At 45.7% G+C, this 27481-nt stretch overlaps 1 protein-coding gene across 1 annotated transcript; it reads right to left on the reverse strand.

The window, feature by feature from the left end:
* Positions 1-21: 21 nt before the first annotated feature.
* On the reverse strand, positions 22-27481 carry DDX6 (DEAD-box helicase 6). Its single transcript, XM_060250892.1, has 13 exons — positions 26953-27481; positions 11283-11346; positions 9805-9909; positions 8783-8912; positions 8140-8286; positions 7900-7994; positions 7334-7456; positions 6767-6895; positions 4866-4982; positions 4502-4565; positions 3704-3805; positions 2450-2632; positions 22-1257 (listed from the first exon to the last, which is right to left on the reverse strand). The coding sequence occupies exons 1-12, from the start codon at positions 27150-27152 to the stop codon at positions 2457-2459; spliced, it is 1452 nt and encodes a 483-aa protein (XP_060106875.1). The 5' UTR covers positions 27153-27481; the 3' UTR covers positions 22-1257; positions 2450-2456.

Here is a 27481-nt window from a genome sequence, read left to right on the forward strand (position 1 = left end):
CCACCACTGTGAAGGGTTGGGTTTCTTTGGGAGGGGGGCAGAAAAAAGGAACAAAAAGGACTGGCTCACAGTTCTACCCCATGCCTGGATCTCTTCCAAGAGTTGCAAGTGCAAGAGAAAGTGTGACCTCCCAGGAGGCCAAAACGGCAGCACTTGGCATTGCAGAGAGTGTTGCAGAAAACTGAGCCCCTCTCACCTGTAGCTGCTGTCAAGATCTACCTGTATTCCCTTCAGCCCCAGCAAACTTCAAAGAAAAAAAAAAGAAAACAGTTATATATGAACCCATAACAGAAAAGAACACATATTTACAGAGTCTATACAAGTATACACATCCGATTTTCTGTGGACCACACTTCAGAGAGGAAAGACTGCCATGGCTCTGAACCAAGTCTCCCTAGCAAATGCTGCAACCACCAGGGGTGACTCATGGAAACCAGCCTGTAGTGTTCTGCCAGAGCACAAGAGCTTGTCACAGGTTCCTGCTGCAGCAAGTGGGCAGCGAGTGGTCTTTCCTCCTGGAGTGCTGACGTTGCACTGAATCAACCCAGATGCTCCAGGTTTTTCTTTTTCTTTAAATACACGTATTTACAAGGTGGCTGAACTGCAACTGCATCTCAACTCCTCCATTTGATTTTTTTTCTAAAAAAAGGTTAAACAAAAGTATTACTGACAAGTGTTACATCCCAGCCCGGCTTGTTTGGAGGGGGAAAGAGAGACAGTTGAGGCAAGGGGATGGAGGTGGGAAAGACTTTGATCTGAACCAAAATGACTTCTTGGGCTGTGTCTGAAAGGTGATATTCTGAAGGGTCTCATAGCATAAGGCACTTTGCACAAATAAGGAACAAGCTCTTTAGCTTCAAGACGGATGAGGAGCCAAGGAGAAGTTGAAATGCACTCAGTTGGGTGGCTGGAGGGGAACTGGAAACTGCAGTCACGCTTGTGTTTAGGAGTCTTCTCTTTTCAGAGTTCTTCTTCTCCACAAAGAAAGAAATTAAAACCAGCAGTTAGTGCAACTAATTTCAGTCAGCACACAGTGCAAACAAGTGGGAAAACAAAAATGGTATTTCCTTCCTATCTTCTGCTTTCTTCCTCACAGCCAGAATTTTTCTTAAAAAGGGAAAAAGAAAAAACAGCTCTTTAATCTTCATAGATCCAAAATGAAAAGATGAAAAACCCATAAAGAGAAGGGAATCCCCAAAGAAACACCGAGTCACACATCCAGATCAACAGGCTTTCGCTTCTGTGCTTGGGCAAAGCCTGAAAAGAAAAGAAGAACCCCGTGAGCTGCAGACTCCCTGTACTCAAGAGCTGCTCACATCTGTGCGGCTGGTGCAGAAACTGCCCTGTGCCCTGCCAAGTGCTCCATCTCATGACCCTTGCCCATGGCACATGAGCCAGCCACAGGCCCAGGAAGGACAGAGAAGCAGGCGCTTGCTGGTTGTTTCTGAAGCCCACAGAAGAGGAAGCGAGAGCTCCTGGCCAGGCAGCTTCCCAGCTCTCCTGCTCACTTCAGGACTTGGCCCAAAGACTAACTGGGCTTCTGCATCGAAGGAAATAGATTAGATTTATACCCTGCTCTTCACTCGAAGTCGCTCGCAGCCTCCTTCCCTTCCTCTCCCCACAAGACACTCTGTGAGGTAGGTGAGGCTGAGACAACCGTGACTGACCCAAGGTCACCCAGCTGGCTGCATGTGGAGGAGTGGGGAATCAAACCCAGTTCTCCCAGATTAGAGCCTGTGCACTTAACTACTAATTGCTACTAAACTGGCAGCAATTGCAGCAACTGTACTCAGGTGCAAGCGACAACTATACATTGCAGAATGGTGTGCTTCCTTCAACCACCACTTACTCTCCTCCTCCTCCACCTTGCCCAGGACAACACAACAGGAGCACAAAGCAGTGGGTCATCCATACGCATCTGGCTGCCAGACACAGCTCACTCCTGCATGGGGCTCCTCCCAGGGATCCCCTCCTGCTCAGCTTCCCACATCCCAGACCCCCACCCCCACTCCTCTGCTGCTAGCCTTCATCGAACCCAATAAGTATGGCCAGTCTGTATCCAAAGAGCAATCCAGGAACAGTGGGAATAACTGCTTACACCACCATGCCAAGACCAAGAAGGCCCCTGTGCCCCACCCAGCACGCCACTGCACAAGTCCAAGTCCCATGAGAAGCCACGGTACTCCTAAAGACCAAGTTATAAACTCTTATCTAACCTTGTAGGCACAAGAATCAACAGCTAACGAGAGCAAAGTGCAAAGTGGTGCCATCAGTGGCTAACAGCTAGCCAGTAACACAAACAGGTAAGGCAGCTGGTGAGAGTGAGGGAGAGAGAGCAAGAGAGTGCGCGCACACACTCCTTCAGAAACCTCCAGGGTTCCCCCCTTTCAACACGGCCCCCTGATCAGCCACTTCCCCCCCAAGTCTGGCCTCCAGATGAGCTACGTACCCAGCAGTTAAGGTTTCTCCTCTTCTACAGGTTCGCTATGGTATTCTGCCACATACAGGCTCTTGTCAATGTTACTGGGGATGGGCTTGATTTCTGTCCCCAGCTGCTCTTCAATACTTTTCAGGTTGAATCGATCATCGTAGGTGATCAAGTTGATGGCCAGGCCAAGGTGGCCAAATCGACCTTCAAGGAAAGAAACCAGTGGATGTGAGAAGGCTTCAATCAGGCCCCACAGCTGCATTTGCTGCTCACTGGGAGCGCGGCTCAACAGAAGCACTGAAGTCAAGGGAAGCACACTTTCCCTGGGGCAGAAGCAGCTAATTAATTATGGCGATTACTGTCTTTGTTTCATGTTCCTCTTCCCTCAGAGAGAAGGCTGCAATGCAAGCTGAGGAACATCTGCATTTGGATCCCAGCTGTAAGTAACAAGGAACATCAGCTGCTTTGGGGGAGCTGGCAAGTCACACAACAGAACCTCTTATGACTTGCACAATTCAGAGAGCAGTCAAAAAGCAAGCAGGAATAGCGAAAGTCAAGGGCATTCTTCACAGCTGGTCATGACAGCACCCAGAGGCAGCAGCCAGTGCCAGGGATGTGGGAAGGAGCCTGGAGAGCTCCTGCACTGAGCACCCCTCGGCCTTGGTTCGGGAGGGGGGGAGGGGCATGCACACCCCCAAACACAGTGCATCAGGGGCAGTCAGAGAAGCACCAGGGGCAAGCTGTGTCACTCTACAGTGGCTGCATGGAGGACCAAGAGGGTCTTCACAAAGGAACGATGAAAGCATGATTAGACTCATCTGGGGCATCAAGAAACCACAGCAGCCTATTTCTAGGAGTGGGGCTGGATCCAGAAGCACTCCTCAGCAGGGGACAGACTTCCTGAAGCTGCTGCAGATCCCCCGGCAGAACCATCTCCCCTTTGCCTGCCCACCGTTTCCTCCTGTGCCTTGCCCCAGTCACACCCATGACCCCCCAAGCCAGTTCACCACACAGCCACTTGCTGAGAAGCCTCGGTGCCTGCCAGCACGTGGGCTCAGCAAGGGGGTGGATGGGCCATCCATCCGCTGAAACTGTGGTCTCTTTGCAGCCGCCCTGCACCAGAGGCCTGCACTGAAAGCCCGCGGCTGCCTTACAGAACCCCCGCAACAGCATTTCCCCTCCCACCAAGCTGCTGAGCTGCCTGGATCAAACAGTCCCTCTCATCTGAAGGCTCACCAAGCCAATGTATTCTCTCTTGAATGCGAGCTTCCTTACCTGACCTGCCAATACGGTGGAGATATGTCTCTGCCAGCTTTGGAAAATCAAAGTTTATCACAACATTCACAGCTTGGATATCAATACCTCGGGTAAACAGATCTGAAAGTCAAGAATTCCAGTTTAGGTGACCGGACGAAACAGCAGACAGGGCCCTCCACAGCCCAAGAATGGCGGAACCAGCAGCTACACAACATACTTTTTACGTCAGGTGGCTCATTTGGCATGAAGCTTTAGCCTTGGCCATTCAGAGGACAGATGTGTTAAAAGCAGCTGCATTTTTAAGGACAAGCACTGGCCACACTGATGACAGTGGCAGGTGTGAACAGCGCCACCTCTTGCCCTCTAATGGCCTTTTTACCAGCCCAGGAAATCCAGAACGCCAAACAAGCCCATGCTCAGCAGAGAAGAGGCACAGGGCTTGCACACAGATGCTGTTTATAATTTACAACCTTAGCCTCTTTGTTTTCACACTACTTCACACTTGCCCTTTTCAAAACAGCCATTAAAAATAAAGACATTAAAACACAATCATTAAAAAACAAGCGGATGCCACTAAAAAAAGACAGAAAAGCAGCATAAAACAGCCTAAAATGATGTTTAAAAGAAAATCTTAGTTAAAAACCTAGGTAAAAAGGAACATTTTGGCCTGGCATCTAGAAGAAGGTAAGGTAGGTGCCCAGTGAGCCTCACAGGTGACAACATTCCAAAGGGGAGGTGCCACCACCAAAAAAGCCTTTTCTGTTTGGCCACCAAGAAAAAAAAATACAATGCAGAGAAAAAACAAGAGAAACTTACCAGTGCAAACAAGATTGCGGCATAAGCCATTCCGGAAATCGTGGAACACTCGATTGCGGTGCTCCTGGCAAAGAAGAACAGTCGATTACTCACTACAACCCTCCTTTAGTACAGAGAGAGGGAGCCTTTGGGGCCTCCAAGCCACACAGGCCCAGTCACTAGAAGAAAAGGGGCTCCACTCAATGCGGACGGTCACATTTTGAACTCTTGCTTTTCTTTTGCTTTTCCTTCACCACTCTACAAAACAGCTACTTGGCCATCAGCAGCACACAGCAAAGGCCCTCTTACAGACAGCTACAGAATGTGCCACAAGGAGCTGCCCCCTGGAATGCCACTGCCACAAGGTCAAGGTCAAGGCACTCACCTGCCTCATCTTCGCATGGATATAGAAGCACGAATATCCCAGCTGAGAGATTTTCTTGGCTAGCAGTTCAACCCGTTGGGAGGAGTTGCAGAAAATGATCGACTGGTTAATTTGGAGCTATGCGGGGGGGAAAAATCAATTGCAATTGGTTCACTGCCTTGAAATGTCAAACTAATTAGTATTTTCAAATATATCTGGATTACGCAGGGCAATACTGTTCAAGTAACTTATCTATAGCTTCTGGCTAAAGGTTTATTAGATAGAGACACTTCGGTGAGAAGGGCGGGATATAAGTCCATCAAATAAAATAAGTTATCAGCGGGCTCCTGTAAACTGCAGAACACTCCTCCCACCACCAAGACAGGAAGTTTTAACTGAGAAGCACAATCTCTCACATATCCTGGCATGTAGCCATGCTGGTCTGAAGCTATACAACAAAGCTTGAGTCCAGTGTCACCTTTAAGACCAAGTTAAAAAATAATTGTTAAATAAAAAATGTTAATTTTTATAAATACTTGCAGTGGTCTGTGCATTTTGAATTATTTATGCTTTGTTTCTGCTTTTAAACTATTATGATTAAAACTCTTCCTCTGATTCGTGTGGGATATCATGTCTCTCATGCCATCCTAACCAGCCTTCCCTGATGCCACCAACACCTCCTTCGTGAACTTTCTGACATTCCCTGGCTTATACCCAACTTGAAACAAGCCTTGGCTTACATGTGCACATTTACCCAGATGAATGGCCTGTGCTTTGCTTCCTCCTTCCATTTCCTTCTCCTGATGCTCCCCTTGTGTCAAAATTTAGATAATATATGACAGAAAAGAGCGGCCCTTTTATAAAGTATATATATGTGTGTGTGTGTGTTGTAGTAGAATACATACACTACGAGTTTCTTTTCCCCTTCCAAGAGAGCTGTGTTGAAGCAGTCATTTACTTAGATTTAAACCCTAGACCAGGGGTTCTGGGCAGATTATTTTGAAGGAGATGTATTCAAAAGCAAATGTACTTTCAGCATGAGAGCTTTTTTTTTTTAAATGTTAGTTTTTATATGTTGTAAGCCGCCCTGAGCCACCTGGTGGGAAGGGCGGGATATAAATTACAAATAAATAAAAAAATAAATAAATAAATAAAATAAAAGGAAGTTTCATTCTGGGTGTCATGCCCATTATACCCAGAATTAAACTTTGCTGGTCTTAAAGGTGACACTGGACTCAAGCTTTGTTTTACTCTCTTACAGTTACAGCAGTGCTGCCCTCTATCTTTCAGGATGGGAGTGCAGGCAGAAGCAGCACCTCACCAGTGCCCTTGTCCCAACCCTTCTTGCTCTATCAAAAGCAGCAGACCTCATGTCTTTGTCCCAAGTATGAAGCAGGCAGAGAATCACAGCGTTGGAAGGGACCGCCAGGGTCATCTACTCCAACCTCTGCACAATGCAGGAAATTCACAAGTACCCCCCACACCCCCCGTGACCCCTGTTCCATGCCCAGAAGATGGGGGGGGGGGGGAGAACCCTCTGGGATCCCTGGAGAAAAATGGCTTCCTCACCCCAAAGTGGTGATCAGCATTTCCCTGGGAGTGTCAGAAAGGACAGTAACTAAACAGCAGGGCTTGAGAGTTATTTGGAGACACAGCTTGTATTAAATAGGGCCACAAAACAGAGAAAACTACATGAAATTAAACATCCAAGGAAATGAAGTATTGTGCTGTTTCATATCTCTACTACATTCCCACACAGTATCATGACTGGGCATTTATGGGGAGATTCTTACCTTTTCGTTTCCATTCCTGCTCTCTAGAATGGAACTGATTTATTTAGTTGGTTGCTTAAGCATACAATTTACTCATATTGGTTCCATGCAAAGGAGAGAATCTGGAGGGTGCTAGGCAACGCTGCTTACCCTGGAGAATAATGTGTTGAGGCAATGCACTTTCTGGCGCTCAGTGACGTAGGCATAGTACTGGGTAACTCCCTTCAGTGTCAGCTCCTCCATCAAGTTAATCTCATAGGGTTTCTGCAAGTGGGAATTCTGAAACAAATACTCAATGCTTAGGAAAACTCGCAGCCTACATTTGACTAGACATCCCACTAGCCAATTTTTTTTAACAATGGGCTTTTTCAGAAAAGAAGATGAAGATAAGAATATATTGATTTATATCCCACCCTCCACTCCAAATCTGAGTCTCAGAGCAGCTCACAACCTCCTTTCCCTTCCTCCCCCACAACAGAGACCCTGTGAGGTGGGTGGGGCTGGGAGGGCTCTCACAGCAGCTGCCCTTTCAAGGACAACCTCTGCCAGAGCTACGGCTGACCCAAGGCCATTCCAGCAGGTGCAAGTGGAGGAGTGGGGGATTAAACCCCGTTCTCCCAGATATAAGAGTCCGCACACTTAACCGCTACACCAAACTGGCTCTCAGTAGTACACAGCAGTAGCCCAGGGTAACATGGAGATCAGCACTGCACTTACCATAAACTTCTGTACACTTAGAGGGAAAGTGGCCGAGTATAGCAAGATCTGCCTATTCTTAGGTAGCGTGAGAATAATGTCCTCCATTATTTGAACAAAATCCTGGGACAACAACTTGTCTGCCTGCAGTGAGAAATGGACAGGTTCAATATCAATGCGCTCTTTCAACTTCTGGAAGCTTGTTTCAGTGCTGACCCTAACAGGCCTCTTGATTCTACAATCACCAGGCCACATTCTCAGCTTCAGTTTTAAAATATTCCTGTTAAACCCGCTCCAGTTAAGAACAGGGAAACTAAGCTGGCCACCTCCTCAAGCTCTGCAGCACCCCTACAGCTCAACAGAAGAAGGAACCTTTTGGGCAAAACACAGGCCTGATTTCAAACAAACCTGCACAGACACAACTGATGCCCATATTACCTTGGTGCTTGGGAGGGACAACAGAGTGAGGACTTCTAGTATCCTGGCCCCACTGATGGGCCTCCTGATGGCACCTGGGTTTTTTGGCCAGAGTGTTGGACTGGATGGGCCACTGGCCTAATCCAACAGGGCTTCTCTTATGTTCTTACCTCATCTAAAACAATCATCTGGACGTGGTCCACTTTTGCTACTCCTTTCTTGATAAGGTCCAGAATCCTCCCTGGTGTAGCTATCACCACGTGCACTGCAAAAGGAAAAGCAGAGAAACTCCAACTTGAATTGACGGGGATCTGGCACTGGGCAGAGTAGTAAAATCAAAGCCGCCAGCTGGGGCCTTGACTACCATTAGTCCTTTAGTGCCCAGTCCACCACCAGCCCAGAGGCCCTACCTGTATCATCAAGCCTCATTATGTCATCACGCAGGTTGGTTCCTCCGGTGGTTGCCATCACTTTGGCCCCTCCCATATGTTTGCTGACCTGGATGCAGATCTGACTGACCTGCAAGGCCAGCTCTCGTGTGGGGACGATCACCATTGCTATAAGAGGGGAGAAGAGTCAGGGCACAGCCTCTCGTGCTCAGCACGTGCCAGCAACAGAGGATGGGGAAGGAGGATGTGATGCACTCTGGCTTAGAGGGCTCTAAAAGGAACCTCTTCGCTGGCAGACAGCAACAGAGGATGGGGACAGTCAGAGCAGACCACATAAACTAATCCAACAGGGCTCTTAACTCAACTGGGGGGGGTGTCATCTGCCTCTCCCCTCTGGCTGCTCGTTCTGCTTATGGGGATGAGCAGCTTCACAATTCAGGCCTTCTATTCCTCCTTGCATTAAATGCTGCCAAAGCCAACCCCTGCCCTCCTTAAATGGGAAGATGCTCAGAAGAAAGTGGTGTTGCTAAACCAGCAGGGCTGAAGCATCACATCCAACCTTGACTTCTGTACCCTGATAACCACCAAGTGGGAGTCCACAGAGTGGACAAGCATTTAGGATACCTAGCCCTTTTCACTGGGAAACCACCTGAGTACCACTGACCTTGTATGTTGTCCTTCTTTAAGTCAAGCCGTTCAAGTAAGGGGATGAGGTAGGCACCACTCTTGCCAGTTCCATTTTTTGCTCTTGCCAAGATGTCCCTCCCAGACAGAGCAATAGGAATGCTCTCCTCCTGAGAAGAAGCAGCAGCAGCCATGAGGGTCAGCACAGGGCCAGCTGCAGCACCCACGCAGCTTACAATGCCTACCGGTGCTGGGGTGGGTCAGAAGGCTAATCTGAATGCAACCATCTATAAAAGTCAACCCTCCAGCACCCAAACCCCATTCCTGACCATCTATTCTTGGCAGCAAGGGACTGTCACCAAAGCTAAGCCATGGCCAAGTCACCAGAAGCTGAAGTGGGGCTCCCTCCCATCCACCTGACAGGCTAACTAAGCAGCCGTAGAGATTTGGATCAGAGGCTGCTGCCAGTCCCCAGGTGTGCTAACGGGCATTTGACAGAGAACCTCTTTTGACATTTTTATGAAACACTAGCATGAACAGCATATGCAGACGCCAATTTAATTTTAATTTTTGCATTGAGTGTGCGTGCATGCCTGGAAAGCACAGCTGACTTCTGGCAACCCTTAGTAGGGCTGGGAGGCAATGATGTTCAGAGAGGTGGCTTCTGCCTGCCTCTGCGTCCCAGCCCTGGTATTCCTTGGGGGTCTCCCACCCAAGCACTTGCCAGGGTTCGCTTTGCTTAGCTTCTGAGATCAGGCTTGCCTGGGTTACCCAGGTCAGGGCCAGAAAAGCCAGATTCTAATCATGGTTTTCCTGCTGCTCCCAGCTCTGAAAAGTCTGTGGACTGCCCACAATACAGATGAGCTGGGCTTGGTACCAACTCTGTCCAACTGTCTCATACAAACAGCTGCCATCTGCTCTCTGGATGACAGCTGAGTCCCAGTGAAAGCAAGAGGGCTGCACAAGAGATCTAAAGCACCAGGCCACGCATGGCCTCCCCACCTCTCTGAGAGGCAGCAAAGCACTAAAGCAAGCAGAGTCCATCAGCTGCCAGAAACCAACCTGGATAGGAGATGGCTTTTCCCAGCCCATTTCAAAAATTCCCATCAGCAGCTCCCGTTTCAGACAGTAATCTTCAAACTCATTTCCTTTTGTGGAAGTCACATCCTGAACCAGCAAAGCAGGATAGTTAGTCAATGCTTTCCCTGAAAGTGGGATTCATCACACAAAGTATTGTACTTGTACATCAGGAAGACAACCCTGAATGTAAGACAACCTCCCTAAAAATAAGGTTAGACACAAAAAGTTATTTCTCATTGTACATCCACACACAGATATCGAAAGCCAAAGCTGACCCCCCAAGCACAGCAGACTGCCCCAGAACCACACATCTGCTCGCAGTGGGGTGCAAAAAATAAAGCAAGGGCACTGTAATGATTTGAATGTGTGTGTGTGTTCCTTTAACTGTTGGTAAATTGCAGTAGAGAAAGGGGGGGAATAAGTGGGTGAGGTGACTGAGAAAGTGTGGGCGGAACTAAGGAGCATGTGTGGAGGAGGGAGGGAGGGAGAGGTCAGTAGAGGGACAGCAGTTAACAGTGAGTCCTGCTCAGCCAGCAGCCTGCAGAGTCTGAGAAGCAGAACTCCTCTGAAACAGATATAGTGCTGTGAAAGGCATTAAGATTCTGCAGAAGAAAAGTAGAATACTTTAGAGGACATATTAGAGGCTGGATGGAGAGCCAAAACCTAACATTGACAGAGTATTACAACAGAGACAGAAGCTGTCAGAAAGTGGAGTTAGGAAGGGAAAAGAGGATTTAAGAGGGAGTGTGTGAAGTGACTTAGTCAGAAGTTATTATTATTCACTGAAGAATTAAGCTATAAACCAATATGCTTTATTTTCTTTTATATTAATATGGAGTCCTGGGCACAATTCATGGGGAACATTACATAAAGCCTTTGGAATTAAATTCCTGGTGGCAGCATTACATGCATTAAGAGGGAAGTCATGACAGGCATATATCTGTCCAAACCTTGACCTCTGATCTAGAAGACATTAGCGAAAACAGCAGACCCTTTGCCAAACACACCTTTCAAATATTTATTTCATTTCATCAACACATTTTCATGCTGCCTCTCCACCCACTCCAGAGTGCTCACAGGTGGCAAACATTACAATGTCAGAAATTAAAAAGCATTTTAAATACAAACAAACACAACACACCCAGATAAGGAGAAGACTACTAAGAATTACTGAAGGAGTGTCTGACAAAACCAAAAGAACCTTCATCAGATGGCAGAAGACAACTCCCTGGAGAGGGATTTTCAAAAGTTTTGGTGCCATCATGACTGAGAAGGCCCCTTTTGGCCTTGCCACCCATCTACCTATCTCAGATGGCAGGGGAACCTGGGAGAGGCCCCCTGAATGGTCAGGTAGCTTCCTATGGGTGGTCCTTTAAAGCTCTTTTTCGCTCAAGGAGGTTTAAAGCACAGTAAGCAAAATATAACTACTCCAAACAGCTTTATCCTTTGTTGCTTCTTACCGAAGTTTTGATTCGCAGATCTTTTGGAGGGAGTTTCAAAGTCTTCTTCCAGTCATCACCAGGTCTAAAAGCAAGAGAACAGCATCAGGTCAGCTACTGGACTGCATTTTGCCACTGTGAAGAAGGCTCTGCTCTGGAGATGCACCATTTGGCCAAGAATAACACAAAGCCAGAAAGAGAACACAGTAGAAACCATGCCATGTCTCTTTAAAGGGCAAATCTACACCAGAGATTTAAATGATTTTTCTCATTCCTTTCCCCTCCCCCACAAACTACAGTTATGCAAGAAGGCCCTACAATCTACCACAGAAGATCTCAGCACATTCACCAAAGCACAGTTTCCAGAGTCCTTTGAGTAAGCAGCCATTGTGGGGTTAAAACAGAAAGGTCTTTATGCCAGGTACTGAGACACTGATAACATGGCCAGAAAGCTGGACCAAATGAGCATTATCTGGCAAACCATATGGGAAGTTTTCATATAGCTATAAGCAGGATTCTTACATGGCTTCCCTAAAGAATACAACGGTGGTGAGCTAAAAACCAGCCTGTTTTAAGACAACTCCAGCCAAATACACCAAAGCAGTGTTAAGAAAAATCACTCAAAGGTGCAGACACACTTTATATCTGTATATACTGCAAGTCCAGTGATGCTCTGTATCCTTGGTGCTTGGGAGGGGCAACAGTGGGAGGGCTTCTAGAGTTCTGGCCCCACTGATGGACCTCCTGATGGTACCTGTTTTTTTTGGCCACTGTGTGACACAGAGTGTTGGACTGGATGGGCCATTGGCCTGATCCAACATGGCTTCTCTTATGTTCTTATTGGCTACAGCGTATTGTTGGAACTCTCTGTCTGAGGCAAGTGATGCTGTGTATTCTTGGTGCTTGGGAGGGGCAACAGGGTGAAGGCTTCTAGTGTCCTGGCCCCACTGATGGACCTCCTGATGGCACCTGGGTTTTTTGGCCCCTGTGTGACACAGAGTGTTGGACTGGATGGACCACTGGCCTGATCCAAGAGGCCTTCTCTTATGTTCCAGTTAGTAAAGCCCATGATAGCCATTGACAGAGGCTGACTGCTTCCTTGCTCACGGTAATACATTCCTCATTGTTTCTGGCCCAAAATATGCTCTATTACAATTATTTCCAGATCCCCGGTAACTGGGGAATTATACACCTTTATCTAATTTTCCTTTGCAAGCCAAGAGGACTGACCAACAGTAGGCTAGCCTGTTCCAAACAAATTAGTGAGACCCACTTCAATCTGGTTTGGACTGCCTTGGACCACGTTGTCCCTCCTCCTCATGGCATGCCTGTCCATCTGCTAGGCCGGCTGGGCTCCACGGACAGTTTCATGCTTGTGCTGCTCTTACCTCCCTCCCTGGACAAGGTGGAAGGTCATGCGGGAGGGGGGAGGGGCTGCTGCTTTTCTCTGGGGGAACCCCCTTGAGCTGTCCTGATCTATTTGTCCTCCAGACCTTAAACCAGCTACATAAACCTGCTGTGTGAAGGCTGCTGTAACATGCTGCACATCTGGCTGCTTTCAAGTACACCTCTAAAACTTCAACCAGATCAGAATATGGCAGCCAGACTAACTGCAAGAAATGGATCTTCTGAAAGAGCTCCATTGGTTGCCAGTATAATTCCAAATGAAGCTGAAGGTTCTGATTCTCACCTGGTCCAGTAGACACTGGCCTGTTCACAGAGATCCAGCAGAGAAACCTTGTTGTAGGTTCCCAGGCCAGATGAGTGACTGCCCTCAACTATTAAGCGCTTGCTCTCGGGAGTACAACTCCCATCAGTCCCAGCCACTGGCCATGCTGGCTGGGGCTGATGGGAGTTGTAGGCAAAAACACCTGGAGAGCTACTGTTGGCCACCCCTGACTTACATAATTGCCTTTCCATCCATGATATGGCATCTCAGTCAACTCACTCAAGCAGTTAAAACTTTTGCTCATACAAACTCTTCATAATTATGAAAAGAATATGAATTATATATTTCTGGTAAACTGTTATTTTGGTTTATTAGATTTTGGCACATTGTTAACACTCTTCCACTTTGGAAGCTCTGTTGAAAAGCTCATTGTAATAGAGACCAGTGTTTGTGTTTCAGCCACGACCCAACACTTCATCCTTTGCCTCCACTCCTATTTAACATTATTCTGTAAACGTCTGGAGAGAAGAATCTGCCTTTCCTGCCTGTGCCAGCCTAGACTGCCAAAGAGACTGTACAATGTGGAAAAGGGAGCAGCAGCACAAGCAGCTGTGCTCAACCTGCACTCAGCTGAAAGGCAATTCATTTGCTGAGCCAGCTGTCTCCAGCAGGCTGCAAGTCAGTTGAGGAGAAACGGAATCTCAGGATATTCTGCAAAGGGATTTAGAGCTCCAGGAAAATCTCAACAGATTCAGTGAATGGGCAACAGTGTGGGAAACCAAGTTCAGTGTAAGGGCACATGTAAGACGATGTGCACAGGAACAAAAGACTCCAACTTCAAGGATACGCTAATGAGGTCTGGCCCTGCTGAGACGGAGAGAAAGAGAGACCTTGGTGTCATGGCGGATACGTCAATGAAGACATCAACTCAGTGTTCCATAGTAATGAAACAAGACAAATTCTATGCTGGCCATTATTAGGAAGGGACAGAAATTAAAATGGCCAATATTAGTATGCCCCTGTATAGTTTACATATTAACTTTAACATATGAAGCTGCCTTATACTGAATCAGACCCCCCCCCCCCCAGGTCCCTCAAAGTCAGTGTTGTCTACTCAGACTGGCAGCGGCTCTCCAGGGTCTCAAGCTGAGGTTTTTCACACCTTTCTGCCTGGACCTTTTTTTGGAGATGCCGGGGATTGAACCTGGGACCTTCTGCTTCCCAAGCAGATGCTCTACCACTGAGCCACCATCCCTCCCCCAAATCCATAAATCTATGGTGTGGTTTTATCTAGAATATTGTATGCACCTTTTGGTCACCACAGCTCAAAAAGGCCACTGCAGAGCTGCAGAAAGTACAGAAGGTGGCAACCAAGATGATCAAGAGGTTGCAGCACCTTTCCAAGAGGAAACGCAGAAGAACCTGGGACTTCAGTTTAGAAAAGAGACACCTAACAGCACATGACAGAGGTTCATAAACTTACATATGGGACAGGGAGAACAGGCAGAATTTTTTCCCCTCCGCATCTATTGCAGCTGATGGGCAGTATATTCAGGCTGGTCAAAGGAAACATGACTATACAGAACACGCGAGCAAAATGTCCTCTTTGCTACCAGAGGACACAGGGATAGCCACTGCCATAGACGGCTTTAAATAGGAATTAGACAGATTCATGGACGAGAAGTCCATCAGTGGCTACTAGGCATGGTGATTAAAGGGAACCTCCACGTTCATCCCAGCACCAGGAGGCAGTATCAGGAGATGGTCTTGGCCACTATGCCCCGTTGCTGGCCTTTCAGAACAACCAGTTGGCCACTGCGTGAAACAGGATGCTGGACTGAACAGACCACTGGCATAATCCTGCAGGGCTCTTTTGATGCACCAATGTCCCAATTTCTGGAACAGAAATGTTGGGTGTGTGCTCGATGCGTGCAGCTCTTGGCTCTTAGGTGGGGGTCTATTTCCTTGGGCTGAGGGCTTTCAGCACTGGAGAGGTATGTGGACCCCCTTTGGACTTGCAAGAACTCTCTCACTTCTGTGTTATAAGCTCCTCTGCTGATGTGGACAGAAATAATCCTTAAGAAAGGACATATTCCTTGCATAATGAACCAATACCCTCTTGTCCCAAGGATAACCCCTCTGGGTTTAGGGTGAGGCAGGCTTTTAGAATTATCACATTAACTGGCCAAGTATGTTCTTGAAGCACACCACAGAAACAGGTTTTCTAGAATCACAGCTGGCCACAGTGCCAATCAGAGGTACACCAACTCTGGACTGGGCTTTGAGCAAGGCTATGATATAAGCAAGACCATTTTCCTGTAACACTCAGCTCATTAACAAGAAGTTGCTATTTTTTAGTCTAATTCTTACTATTTCTGTAACATTCCTCAACTTAATAAAGTTTATTATGAAGTTAAAAAAATAAAACTTGCCTCTAAGTTTGGTTGGTTTTTTTTTGGGGGGGGGAGGGACTCTCAATTTCAAAAGAAGGAACTTTGCTAAAATAAAGGAACTCGTCTGTTAAAAGCGAAAACTAAGAGAGTCAGATTCCCCCAGGATTCCTGGAAATGATTTAAAGCTACACTAACAGAGGTCCTGGTAGAATGCAAACCTCAAACTGGCAAAGTTCTAAAAGAATGGCTGCATGGTTAAGGACAAGACAGCCATAAAAGGCAAAAAGGCTTCTTTTAAAAAGTGCAGGGTTTTTCTGAATGTGGTGAACAGAAAAGATCACAAGGAAAAGAAACGTAAGTTGACAATAATGTGGGCAACAAAGAACTTCAAAAGTAAAGGTGGTCCCCTGTGCAAGCACCAGTTGTTTCCGACTCTGGGGTGATGTCACATCATGACATTTTCATGACTTGTTGTTATGGGGTGGTTTGCTATTGCCTTCCCCAGTCATCTACACTTTACCCCCAGCAAGCTGGGTACTCATTTTACCAACCTCAGAAGGATGGAAGGCTGAGTCAACCTTAAGCAGACTACCTGAACCCAGCTTCCACCAGGATCAAACTCGGGTCATGAGCAGAGCTTGGACTGCAGTACTGCAGCTTACCACTCTGCGCCATCGGGCTCCTAAACTGGAGGGGTGCAGATGCCCCAAAAGAACAAGACAAACTAGCATGTTTTCAAATACAGCAGGAGCAGGAAAATGGCCAGGGAGCCAGCTGGACCCATGGATAAAATATAAAAGAATTGCTCAAGGAAGACAGGGAGATGACAGAGAAACTGGACTATTTCTTGGTGTTTCCCTTCACTGTGAAAAATGTGGGGCACATACCTCCGCTGGAGCTGCTGTTTTAAGGGAGGTTAAAAAACAAACAAACAACCGCCTGGGATTACAGTTCAAATTACAGGAACTACAAGCAAACAAAGACTGTGATATACTGGTTAGTACATTCAGTAAAACCTTTTAAGGAGTTATATAAATCTATTATGGCTGTGAGAACTGGACCATATGAAAGGCCAAGTGCAGAATAGATGCTTTTGAGATGTGGTGCTGGAGAAGACTCTTGAGAGTCCCTTGGACTGCAAGAAGATCAAATCAGTCAGTTCTAAGGGAAATCAACCCAGACTGTTCCCTGGGAGGTCAGATGTTGAAGCTGAAGCTCAAATACTTTGGCCACCAAATGAGAAGGGAGCACTCACTGGAGAAAATCCTGATGCTGGGGAAGACAGAAGGCAAAAGAAGAAGGGGATGGCAAAAGATGAGATGGCTGGACACCATTACTGATGTAACTAACATGAATTTGAGCAGACTTCGAAGGATGGTGGAAAACAGGAGGGCCTGGTGTGACTTTGTCCAGGGGGTCGCAAAGAGTTGGACTCAACTGTGTGACTGAACAACAACAAATCTATTGCACACATTATGAAGAAGTACAGCTTTACAATGTTATGAAGAAAAGTCCATCCAATGAGCACCTAGGCATAGGCTCATGTTGTCAAAAGTTTCCGTCAGGGGTGTTCCTATTTCCTTCAAAAGTAGCCAGTGGTGATACTGGGAGCCAGCCAGGTCATAACCTCTTCTCCAAACAGATGCAAAAACCTTCAGAATGTGGCTGGCAAAATGCTGTTTGCATGGAAGGGAATTTTAAAAAATTAAACAGTCATTCACTTCCATTCACCTTTGTGTTGCATCTCATGATCACCATGGTTTATTCCAGGATGACATATTCTGAAGAAAATAAAGAGGTTGCACAGAGCATTTTGCCAGCCAAATTCAGATTAGAGAAGAGGTTAAGGCCTGGCTTGCTCCCAATATCCGCACTGAATTGTAACAAGAGGCTGATACCTTCAAAGGAAATAGGAATACCCTCGAGGAAGATTTTTGACAAAATGAGCCTGTATCTGGGTGCTTGTGGGATGGACTTTTCTTTGTAACACTGTAAAGCTATACCTGTTTATAATGTGTAAAGGAATATCTCCTTAAAAAGTTTTACTAAATGTGTTAGCCAGTATATCACAGTGTTTGTCTGAATTTAATTCCTGTTTTAAGGAAGGTGTCTGAAGAACTGAGTAAAATTGAGGTGATGAGAGATGAAGCTCTGGGATTACTGGGCAAACAGAAAACTGGCCCACGTGGCCTACAGCTGAAATGTGAAATTGTTGACCTACTAAACAATATATTATTTTGACACTAAAACTGGCTTCCATGCTAGATGACTGGAAAATAGCAGATGTCTCTCCAGCTTTTAAAAGTGGTCCAGAGAGGATCTAGGAAATTACAGGCCAGTTCGCCTAACACCTGCTGCAGTTAAATTAGCAGCGACTGCCCATCCCAGGGAGGCCTCGGGAACCACAAACAGGCACCCAGAAGCGGTTCTGGATTGGGTGAGAGTTAAGTGACACTTAATTCCACCAAACTGGGGGTCCTAGTCAGAGTGGGTAAGCTTGGCCAAGGAAATGGATTGTTTTGTGTTCTGAATGGAGCTACACTTCCCATAAAGCAGCAGGTTTGTCCACTGGGGTGCTGCTGGACGCAAGTGGCCACAGGAGCCAGGGTGCCCTTTATCAGTTCAGACTGGTGGAACTGGAATTGTGGTGCACTGCCCTGAACATCTAGATTAGATTACTGCAACATGCTCTACATGAAGGCTGCCTAGACGCTGCAGTTGCTACAGAATGCTGACTGGGGGGGGGGGGGGGAGTCCCAGAGACTGCACCTCTATAGTCTTGTTCCATCCAGCCCAATTCAATGACCTTTAAAGCCCTCCTCTATGGCTTGGGGCCTCGATGCCTCCTTCTCCCAACGGAGCCTCCCCATCCATTCCCGTCATCTTTGGAGGCCCTGCTTCAGGTGTCCCAGCTGAAGCTAGATGGTTAGCAACTCAAAGAGGGCCTTTTTGGTTGCGGTGCCTAAATATTGAAACTGCCACTCAAGGGAGATTCATCTGTCCTGCTCAGTCCACTGTCTTCCATCAATGGGTGAAGACTTATTTCTCTCATTTGCTGTACCCCCAGGAAATTCTCCCTACCTGTGTGTGTTTGTTGCTTGCATATGCAGATAGTCTTACTGTACTGTATTTTAAATGTTATAATGCTCACCTCCATAGGAACGCTATTTGGGTGGGTTAGCAGCATATTAACATTTTAAATAAATAAGAGAGAAAATTATTAAGCCTACCGAGGCACAAATTCTGCTGAGGGAAAATCAGAATGGCTTCTGCCATGAGAACTTCAGAGTTCTTTGAGCAGTCTAACAAGGATGCAGAAGACAACCCAGTAGACACAGACTTCCAAAAGGCTTTTACACCTGGAACCTCACCAAAGACCCATGAGTAAGCCTAGATGTCATAGGCTAAGAGAGCAGGACCTTTTATGGATTAAAAACAGGTTAAACTACAGAAAGCAGGACTAAAAGGACACTTCTCACAATGGAATGAAGCAAGCAAAGGGATCCTACAGGGATGAGTATTGGGGCTGGTGCTATTAAATTTGTTCATAAACTATCTGGAACTGGGGGCAAGCAGATTACTAGCTAAGTTTGCAGATAACATTAAAACACTCAGGATGATGAAACCCAGGGCTAACAAAGTTACAAGACAATCTCTCCAAACAGGGCATGGGCTACAACATGGCAAATTAATTTCAACATACAGGAACAAAAAACCCTAATTTTAAATATTTGCTGAATGCCTGAAATGGAAAGAGGTCTTGGGGGTTGTGCAGAAAAGCTTGATGAAAATGTCAACTCAGCACGCAGCAACAGTGAGAAATGTAAACTCCATGCCAGGAATTATTAGCAAAGGAACTGAAAATAAAACAATATTGAAAGGCCCTCGTATCACAGAATCGCAGAGTGGAAAGGGGCCACAGAAGCCATCTGCTTCCACACCTTGCTAAATGCAGGATCAGCTCAGAGAATCCCTGAAAAGTGTTTGTTAAGCCACTACCTAAAGACTGCCAGTGAGGGGGAGCTCACCACTTCCCCCAGTAGCTGATTCCATTGTTGAACAACTCAGCAAAAAAGCTTTTCCTCATATCCAACCAGTACCTTCCTGCTCTTAATTTAAACCCATGATTTCAAGTCCTCTCCTCTGCTGCCAATAGGAACAGCTCCCTGCCCTCCTCTCAGTGACAGCTCTTCAAATGAGCAATCCTGCCCCACCCCCTCCTCTTCTACAACCTGAACGTTCCCAAGTCCCTCAGCCTTTCCTCACAGGGCTTGGTCTCCAGAGAGCCAGTTTTATGTAGTGGTTAAGAGCTGTGGACTCTAAACTGGAGAACTGGGCTTGATTCTCCACTACTCCACATGCAATTGCTGGGTGACTATGGACCAGTCACAGTTCTCTCAGACCTGTTCTCTCAACAGCAGTTCTCTCAGAGCTCCCTCAGCCCCATCTACCTCACAGGGTGTCTGTTGTGGGGAGGGGAAGGGAAAGGAGACCGGAAGCCACTCTGAGACTCCAAGTGAAGGGTGGGGTATAAATCCAATTCAATCTCTTCTTCTAAACCTATGCCATGGCCTCATTTGGAATACTGTGCGCAGTTCTGACAGCTGTGATAGGCAAGACTGAAGCCATTTTAAACTGCTTACTGCTTTGAACAGCTCAGGTCAGAGGCCAGATAATTCCTTAGGCAAGCTAATTTCACTTGAGCAAGCTAAGCTAAATTCAGTTAAAGTGCAAAACAGGATGTGACAAAGTGGGTAAGGGGACTCAGATAGTTAAAAACATAGCTGGTTAAGCAAACGTGGCTGTATTTAGGGACAGAGTAGCTTTGCGAGGCTCAAGAGACATATGAGCATTTCAAACAAAAATAAATATATACAACTATGCTAATGCTTATATCAACATTAAATAGTTTAGACTATCTCATATATATATATATATATATATATATATATATATATATATATATATATATACACACACACACACACACAAACTTTCATGGTGGCAAAATGGAGCACCCTGATTGGTTGGGACTGTACTGCACCAGCCTTTGGCCCATCAAACCATCAATCTAGTTTGATTGGCCAATTTGGTGTAGTGGTTAAGTGTGCGGACTCTTATCTGGGAGAACCGGGTTTGATTCCCCACTCCTCCACTTGCAGCTGCTGGAATGGCCTTGGGTCAACCATAGGTCTCGTAGAAGTTGTCCTTGAAAGGGCAGCTGCTGTGAGAGCCCTCTCCAGCCCCACCCACCTCACAGGGTGTTTGTTGTGGGGCAGGAAGGCAAAGGAGATTGTGAGCCACTCTGAGACTCTTTGGAGTGGAGGGCGGGATATAAATCCAATATCATCTTCTTCTTCAATCAAGGTATGTTGCATTATATATATACACACACACACACACATACACACTCACACTGTGGCTAATAGCTACTGATGGACCTCTGCTCCATATTTTTATCCAATCCCCTCTTGAAGCTGGCTATGTTTGTAGCCGCCGCCACCTCCTGTGGCAGAGAATTCCACATCTTAATCACCCTTTGGGTGAAGAAGTACTTCCTCAATTTATACAGCGGCATTATGATACTGGCTGATTTGTTTTCAATTCCCAGCATGGTGTTGGCCTTTTTTATTGCAATCCCACATTGTCTTGACATTTTCAGTGAGTTATCTACCACGACCCCAAGATCTCTCTCTTGGTCAGTCTCTGTCAGTTCACAACCCATCAACTTGTTTTTGTAGCTGGGATTCTTGGCCCCAATATGCATTACTTTGCACTTGGCCACATTGAACCTCATTCCATTGGCTGAGGGTGGAAGGAGGGAAACAATCACAGAAAGCCTTCCCCCAATTGGCTGGATCTTCCTGGTGAGTGTATAAAAGGAAGAGAAGTGAGCAGAGCCCCTCTGTTTGTTTGGAGCTGCTCTGCTTTCATTTTCTCGTTAGTCTTAAATTGGTTGAAATACAGCAGATGGTTCCAGTGAGTTAATTGCTCCAGTGAGTAACTGCCCCAGTGAGATCACAAAAGTGTGTGCCTGCAAACTGTGTTTATTTGGCTGCTTTGTGCGCAAGTGTGTGTGCTCACTTTAATTTAGTGGAAGTGCAGTCAGCTGCTGGGGACAAGGAAATGAAGACTGTATTCAGAGGAACAGCAATGTTGGGGGGTTTTTTTTGGGGGGGGGGATGGGATTTTCTGAGTTGGACATGGCAACCCTACAGCCAAGTTTTGGTAAAAGGCAGGAGGAGGAGGCCTTTTCCAGGCCTATTTTGATGCCACCTGACTGGTATGACTCAACCATGCCTGGCTGCTTGCTCCTGATCAGAAAATATAAAAAATAAAAAAACCAAACCAACAACCACTGTGATATACTGGCCAACAGTATATTTAGTAAAACACTTTAAAGAAGTCATCTAAATCCTTTTAAACACATTATAAAGAAGTTCTGCTTTACAAATTGCAAAGAAAAGTCCATCCAATGAGCACATGGATGTAGGCTCATTTCATCAAAAGTCTTCCTCATGAGTATTTCTATTTTCTTCAAAGTTATCAGCTTCATATTACAATTCACTGTTAACACTGGGAGCCAGAAAGGCCTTAACGCCTTCTCTAAACAGATGCAAAAGCCTTCTGAATTTGGCTGGCAAAATGCTCTCTGCAACCTCTTTTATTTTCTTCAGAAGTTCTCATCCTGGAATAAATGATGGTGATTATAGCAAGCTACAACACAAAACTGGTTGGAAGTGGATAACTTTTAGAATTTTTAAATGAATAATTTTTTAAAAAGATATATTCTTGATTGTTATCAAGAACTTACCTCTTATTCTCACTCAGGGCTTTGTTTGTAGAAAAAGTCCAGTAGGAACTCATTTGCATATTAGGCCACTCCCCTGACATCACCATTGTTTCACACAGGGCTTTTTAACAGGAAAAGCCCAAAAGGAATTCATTTGCACATTAGGTCACACCCCTGTGTGTGCATTCCTGCTCAAAAAAAGCCCTGATCTCACTTAAGTGTTTATATTTATACTAGGAGCAAGCCAGTTCTAAACCTCTTCCCTAACCAGATGCAAAAGCCTTCTGGAGTTGGCTAGCCAAACGCTCTCTGCATTGCATTTATATTAGGAGCCAGCCATTCCTGAACCTCTTTTCTAACCAGATGCAAAAGCTTTCTGAATCTTGATGGCAAAATGCTCTCAACACCACTACAATGTTTAATTTAGAAGCAATCCTGTCCTGAACCTCTTCTCTAACTAGATGCAAAAGCCTTCTGAATTCTACTGGCAAAATGCTCTCTCCAAAAAGCTTGAAAACTAACTCAATGCTAGCGGCTCAGAAAGTAGAATTTTTGCTCACAGGACTCCACAGCTTAAAGGGTCTTGAATATCTCTTTCTTAAAGGTATAAGACACAGAGATATAGTAAAGATTCATAAATGGTGTTCCATTGGATCCCCGGTATTATTTTAGAACATTTTAAATACTTTTAAAATGTTTTAAACACTTCATTCATGTAGCACTGAAGGAGATGGTGCTGCAGTTATTTAGTAAATGTAAGAAATAGAGCCCAGTTCATCTTTTAAAATTATCATATTTAACGTACCATTGAAGTGGAAGTCTTACACATAGTTTCATCCCACAATAACTTTTGACAGCCACTGTGACGTGACAGTCAGCACTTCAGGCAGGATCTGCCAGACCCAGGTTCCTACTGTGGAAGCTGACTGGGTGATTTCAGACCAGTCACAGACTTTCAGCCTAACCTACCTCATGGGGTTGTGCAGATCAAAAGGAGGAGAGGAAAATTATGCCAACCGCTTTGGTCCCCACTGTGGAGAAATACTGGAGGATGCGGGGGAGGAGGAGATGGAAAGCTAAAGTCAGGGGTCCGATAAAGGTAGGTTGGTGGTGGGCTGGGAAAGAGAAAGGGCTGCCAACTCCAGATTGGGAAATTCTTGGAGATTTGAGGGGTGGAGCATGGAGAGGGTGGGGTTTGAGGAAGAATGGGAACTCAGACAGGTACAATGCCACAGACTCCACCCCTAAGCCAGCCATTTCCTCTTAGGGAACTACAGCTGCTCTCCAGAAGGGCAGATATCAGTTCCCCAGGAGAAAATGGTACACGGAGTCATTATATCCTAAGTTCACCCCCCATGACAGTCAGTGTGATGTGACAGCTGGCACTTCAGAGCAGAGTCTGCCAGCCCCAGCTTCTTGCTGTGGAAGCTGACTGGGTGATTTTGGACCAGTCACAGACTTTCAGCCTAACCTGCCTCACAGGGTTGTTGTGCCGATCAAAAGGAGGAAGAGGAGAATGATGTAAGTTGCTTTGGTTCCCACTGTGAAGACAGACTGCACTTATCCTAGATAGAGGCTAGAGGGAGGGGGAAGGAGATGGAAAGCAATTTACTCCATCTCTTTTGCCCCCCCATCCCTTCTTTCTGAAGATACCCCCTTCTCTGATAAGCTACCCCACATTTCCCCACTTTCTCCATTTCCCTTCCCAACCATTGCCTTCTTGACTTACCTTGTCTATCTTTTCCTTCCCTCCCTAGCCCCCCGCCAAGGCCATGAAACTCACCCATAGCAAATTTCTAGAGCCCATTGTATTTCTCCTCACAACGGGCCTTATTACTAGTCTAACCATAAAACATCTGAGCATGTCTCAAAGTTGTCTGTCACACAGTATAAAAAATTAATGTTGATGCCTTACTAATGGCTCCCGTGGTGTTTTGCTTTGGGCACAGGCACATCAGGCTATAATAGGGGGCCTCTTTAGCTAATAACACCTGGTCACCTGGACACTGTGCGGACCTGGCCTGATGACGTGCCTTTCTCCGCCGGCATTGGATCGGTTGGGTCACTACTTTGGATCGGCTTGTCACTACTTTAGTCGAGAAGCTGTAACTCCTCTGAGATTTTGGAAAGGCAGACAGAGGATTTGAAGGTGCCATGGGAACTGGATTTTGTTGCTATTTGGGTCTGGATTGGTTGAGATAAACCCAGGAGTAAATCAGGCATAAATTCCCAACAAGGAGAGGCTGCGTATCTCAGCACTCACAATGGGAGCTAAACAGAGTAAATCTGGACAGCCTTAGAGCCCTCTACAGTGCCTGGTTAAGAATTATAATCAACTGTCCTCCTGTATCCCACTTAATTCATCGTTCTACTTTGGACTGGCCATTCTATGCCCTCAATAATATTCCTTGGCCAGAGAACATACAAGTTAAATATTGTGTGGGATTTGTATAATTTTTGTAAAAGAGAAAGAAAGAATGAAGTAGACTGTTAACTTGTAGATTTATGCTTAGCCCCTAGCTAAGCAGGTGAAAATTACATTTAAAGCGTAGGTGAAGAGACAGGAAGAAAAGTGAATAGGGCGACAAGCAGTCCTAATTGCAGCAGTTGTAAGACTGCAAAGTCAGACAAGGCGGGAAATTTTTCCCCCAAGTAAAGGGCAAGCTACTAAGGAACAGAAGGGCACCCTTGACAAAAGAAATGTGCACCTTTTGTTGTTGAAAGGGCCATTAGACAACAGTGCCCTAAGCTGGAAGAAAAAATGCTGCAGAAAGATTTGGAAAGTTGCAGGTGGTGGGAAAGCAGGTAAAGAAAGAAGTGTGGTGGTGTTTGAGGCTGATGGGCCACTAAGGACTAAACACTGATGCAGCCCTTCCTGCCCTCCTTCTCATGATCTGCCTAAGTTCACAGAATCAGCATTGCTGTCAGATGACTGTTGGGTACATTCTGGAGCTACTTATTCAGCCAGTGGGTGCCCCTAATCAGTTTCAGACAGAGAAAGAACGATCTAAACAGTTGTGAGGATTTACCATGCTATTTCTTAGGGCCCCAGACAACTCACAGAGATAATAGCCTTTCTCATTCTGCAAAAAAAAAAAAAACCAGCACCATATTTTGCCCCTGCCTGTGTGACATCTAACAGAGGAACTCTTCAACATTGAGATCAAAACTGGTTGCTTTTCTAAACCCCCAGGCCAGGAAGTCTCACTGACACTGATTCTTTCTTTCCTATGACCTCTCTTCTAGTTTTATGCAAACTGCTCATATTTGCTCTAGTAGAACCAAATAGGTCCTTTTAAATATTTAATTGCACAGACAAACTGGTTTATTAACAAAGAAAGGTTATTACTAAACAGGAGCACCCCTCAGACCCCCACCTTTTTCTCTGCGAGCATTTGAAAATGCTTGAAGGCACATGCACACATATTAATGGGAATTAATAGAAACTCTAAAAAGCAAACTTTTCTACAGCCTTTAAAATTCAAGAATAAAAAGTCATCCATCAATTTCTGTTAATGCCAGAATTTCCTGTACTCTATTAGAGCATTAGCTCTATTGTTAAGCAAATTACATGCAAGTATCTCTTTTAACCCAAAAACTCCATAACTCTTACAACCCCAAAGCAACAAATGTGCCTATATTAAATGCTATTCACTGGGGGGGGGGGATTCAGTCAAAAAAAATGAACCAGATTCCTCATCAGATTTTTGGTGTGGGCAAAGAGTGGCTCCCTGGGAAGGGCAAACAACACTACCCCATTCCAAATTCACCCATTTAGCTAACAACTGTATCTCAAGAACAAGACAGAAAAAGCAAAAAGGGGTTAGAACATCTTTCCAATGAGAAACAGCTAGTGTGGGACTTCTCAATCTACATAAAAAATGACTAAGGAGAGACATGATAGAAGGTTATAAAATGATGTATGGGGTGGAGAAAGTGGATAGAGGGAGCTTTTTCTCTCTTGCCTGTAATACCTGAATGGAGGGGAGCACTCAAAGAAGTTGAAGGAACAGAGGCTTAAGAAAGACCTCTTTACTCATCAATTAAACAAATAGTGGAATTCATTTCCAGCGGACATACTAACAATATCAAGCAGACAGTTTTAAAAGGGTGTCAGCCCGATGCATGCAAGACAAGTCTATCAATGGCTACTAGACATGGTTACCAAACGGATCTTCCATCTGCAGAGGCAACAAACATCTGAATTCCAGTGCTTGGAAGGATCAGCAGGGGATGGCCTTAGTCTAATCCAGGGGTGGCAAAACCTACTTAATGTAAGAGCCAAATAGAATAAATGTCAGATGTTTGAGAACTGCACAACAGTAAGGGAGGGAGGGGAAGGAAGGCAAATAGATGGGGGAGGGAGATGTGGAAAGAAAGCAATTTTAATTTTAAATGCATTCTCCAAGCCGCCAGCTAGCTTGACAAAGTGATTAAAAGAGAGAAATGCCTTCTCCAAGCTGTCCGACAGGGCTGTGGGGGCTTTGAGAGCCACACAATATGTGTGAAAGAGTCACATGTGGCTCCTGAGCCGCGGTTTGGCCACCCCAGTCTAGTCTCTATGACCTGTTTGTCTGGCCCTCCAAGGCTACTGGTGATACCCCTGCTGTCTGAAACAGGATGCTGAGTTAGATAGACCACTTGTATGATCTAGCAGGCTCTCACCACCAGAAACTAATGAGAATGTAGGTAAAATAAAGTGCCAATTAATACCCAGCATCAAACACTGCTGTTGCCCTAAGCTAAGATCACAAGTATTCCCACCAAGGAATCAGAATCCTGGTAGCTATTATTTAAGTGACACCATGTGTAACCAGACTTCATGCAAGTACTTACTTGAGAGTAGAGGGCATACCCTGGGCTTGCTGCTGAGTGCCGTTGTTGATTGTGTTGGGATGTTTCAGCTGGTTTATCTGCTGCTGAGCCTGTGTTCCCCCGCCTCCTGGACCACCGCTGGGTTTTACTGGGCCCCTCAACTGTCCATTTTGACTGGAGAGACCCATTATAACAGGGTTCTCTGTTCTGGCTGTACTCATGTTCTGTTTTATAAAGATGTCTTTCTTGACTCCAAAACTTTGAAAAGTGAGTACGCAAACTGTAATAACAGTTTATTAGGCTCTTCAAGATGAAGAGATAAATAATGTCCTGCTCAGTATATGAGTCCTATTGCAATGCAGGCAAGCACCTGTAAAGTCACTCAGAAGTAAAGCAGTCACTTGCGCTGATGCACTGCGGAACAACTCCTTCAAAACGGTCTTCTGGCAAACTGGAGTTCTATTCAAAGTCACTCAGTCCAATCTGAAAAGACAGGCAACACAGTTAACATACGCAGGGATTTCTTGGAGCAGAGACATGTTCAGGAGAG

Source organism: Heteronotia binoei, chromosome 12 (genome assembly GCF_032191835.1).
Source record: "Heteronotia binoei isolate CCM8104 ecotype False Entrance Well chromosome 12, APGP_CSIRO_Hbin_v1, whole genome shotgun sequence".
Taxonomy (NCBI): Eukaryota; Metazoa; Chordata; class Lepidosauria; order Squamata; family Gekkonidae; genus Heteronotia; species Heteronotia binoei.

Excerpts from the sequence above, each read along its gene's own strand:
- DDX6 (XM_060250892.1), bottom strand. The coding sequence starts at position 27,152 with ATGAGTACAGCCAGAACAGAGAACCCTGTTATAATGGGTCTCTCCAGT. Across the intron at positions 11,347-26,952 it reads GGTATGCCCTCTACTCTCAA|ACCTGGTGATGACTGGAAGA; the intron begins GTAAGTACTTGC and ends TCTTGCTTTTAG. Across the intron at positions 8,913-9,804 it reads AAAAGCCATCTCCTATCCAG|GAGGAGAGCATTCCTATTGC; the intron begins GTTGGTTTCTGG and ends GCTTCTTCTCAG.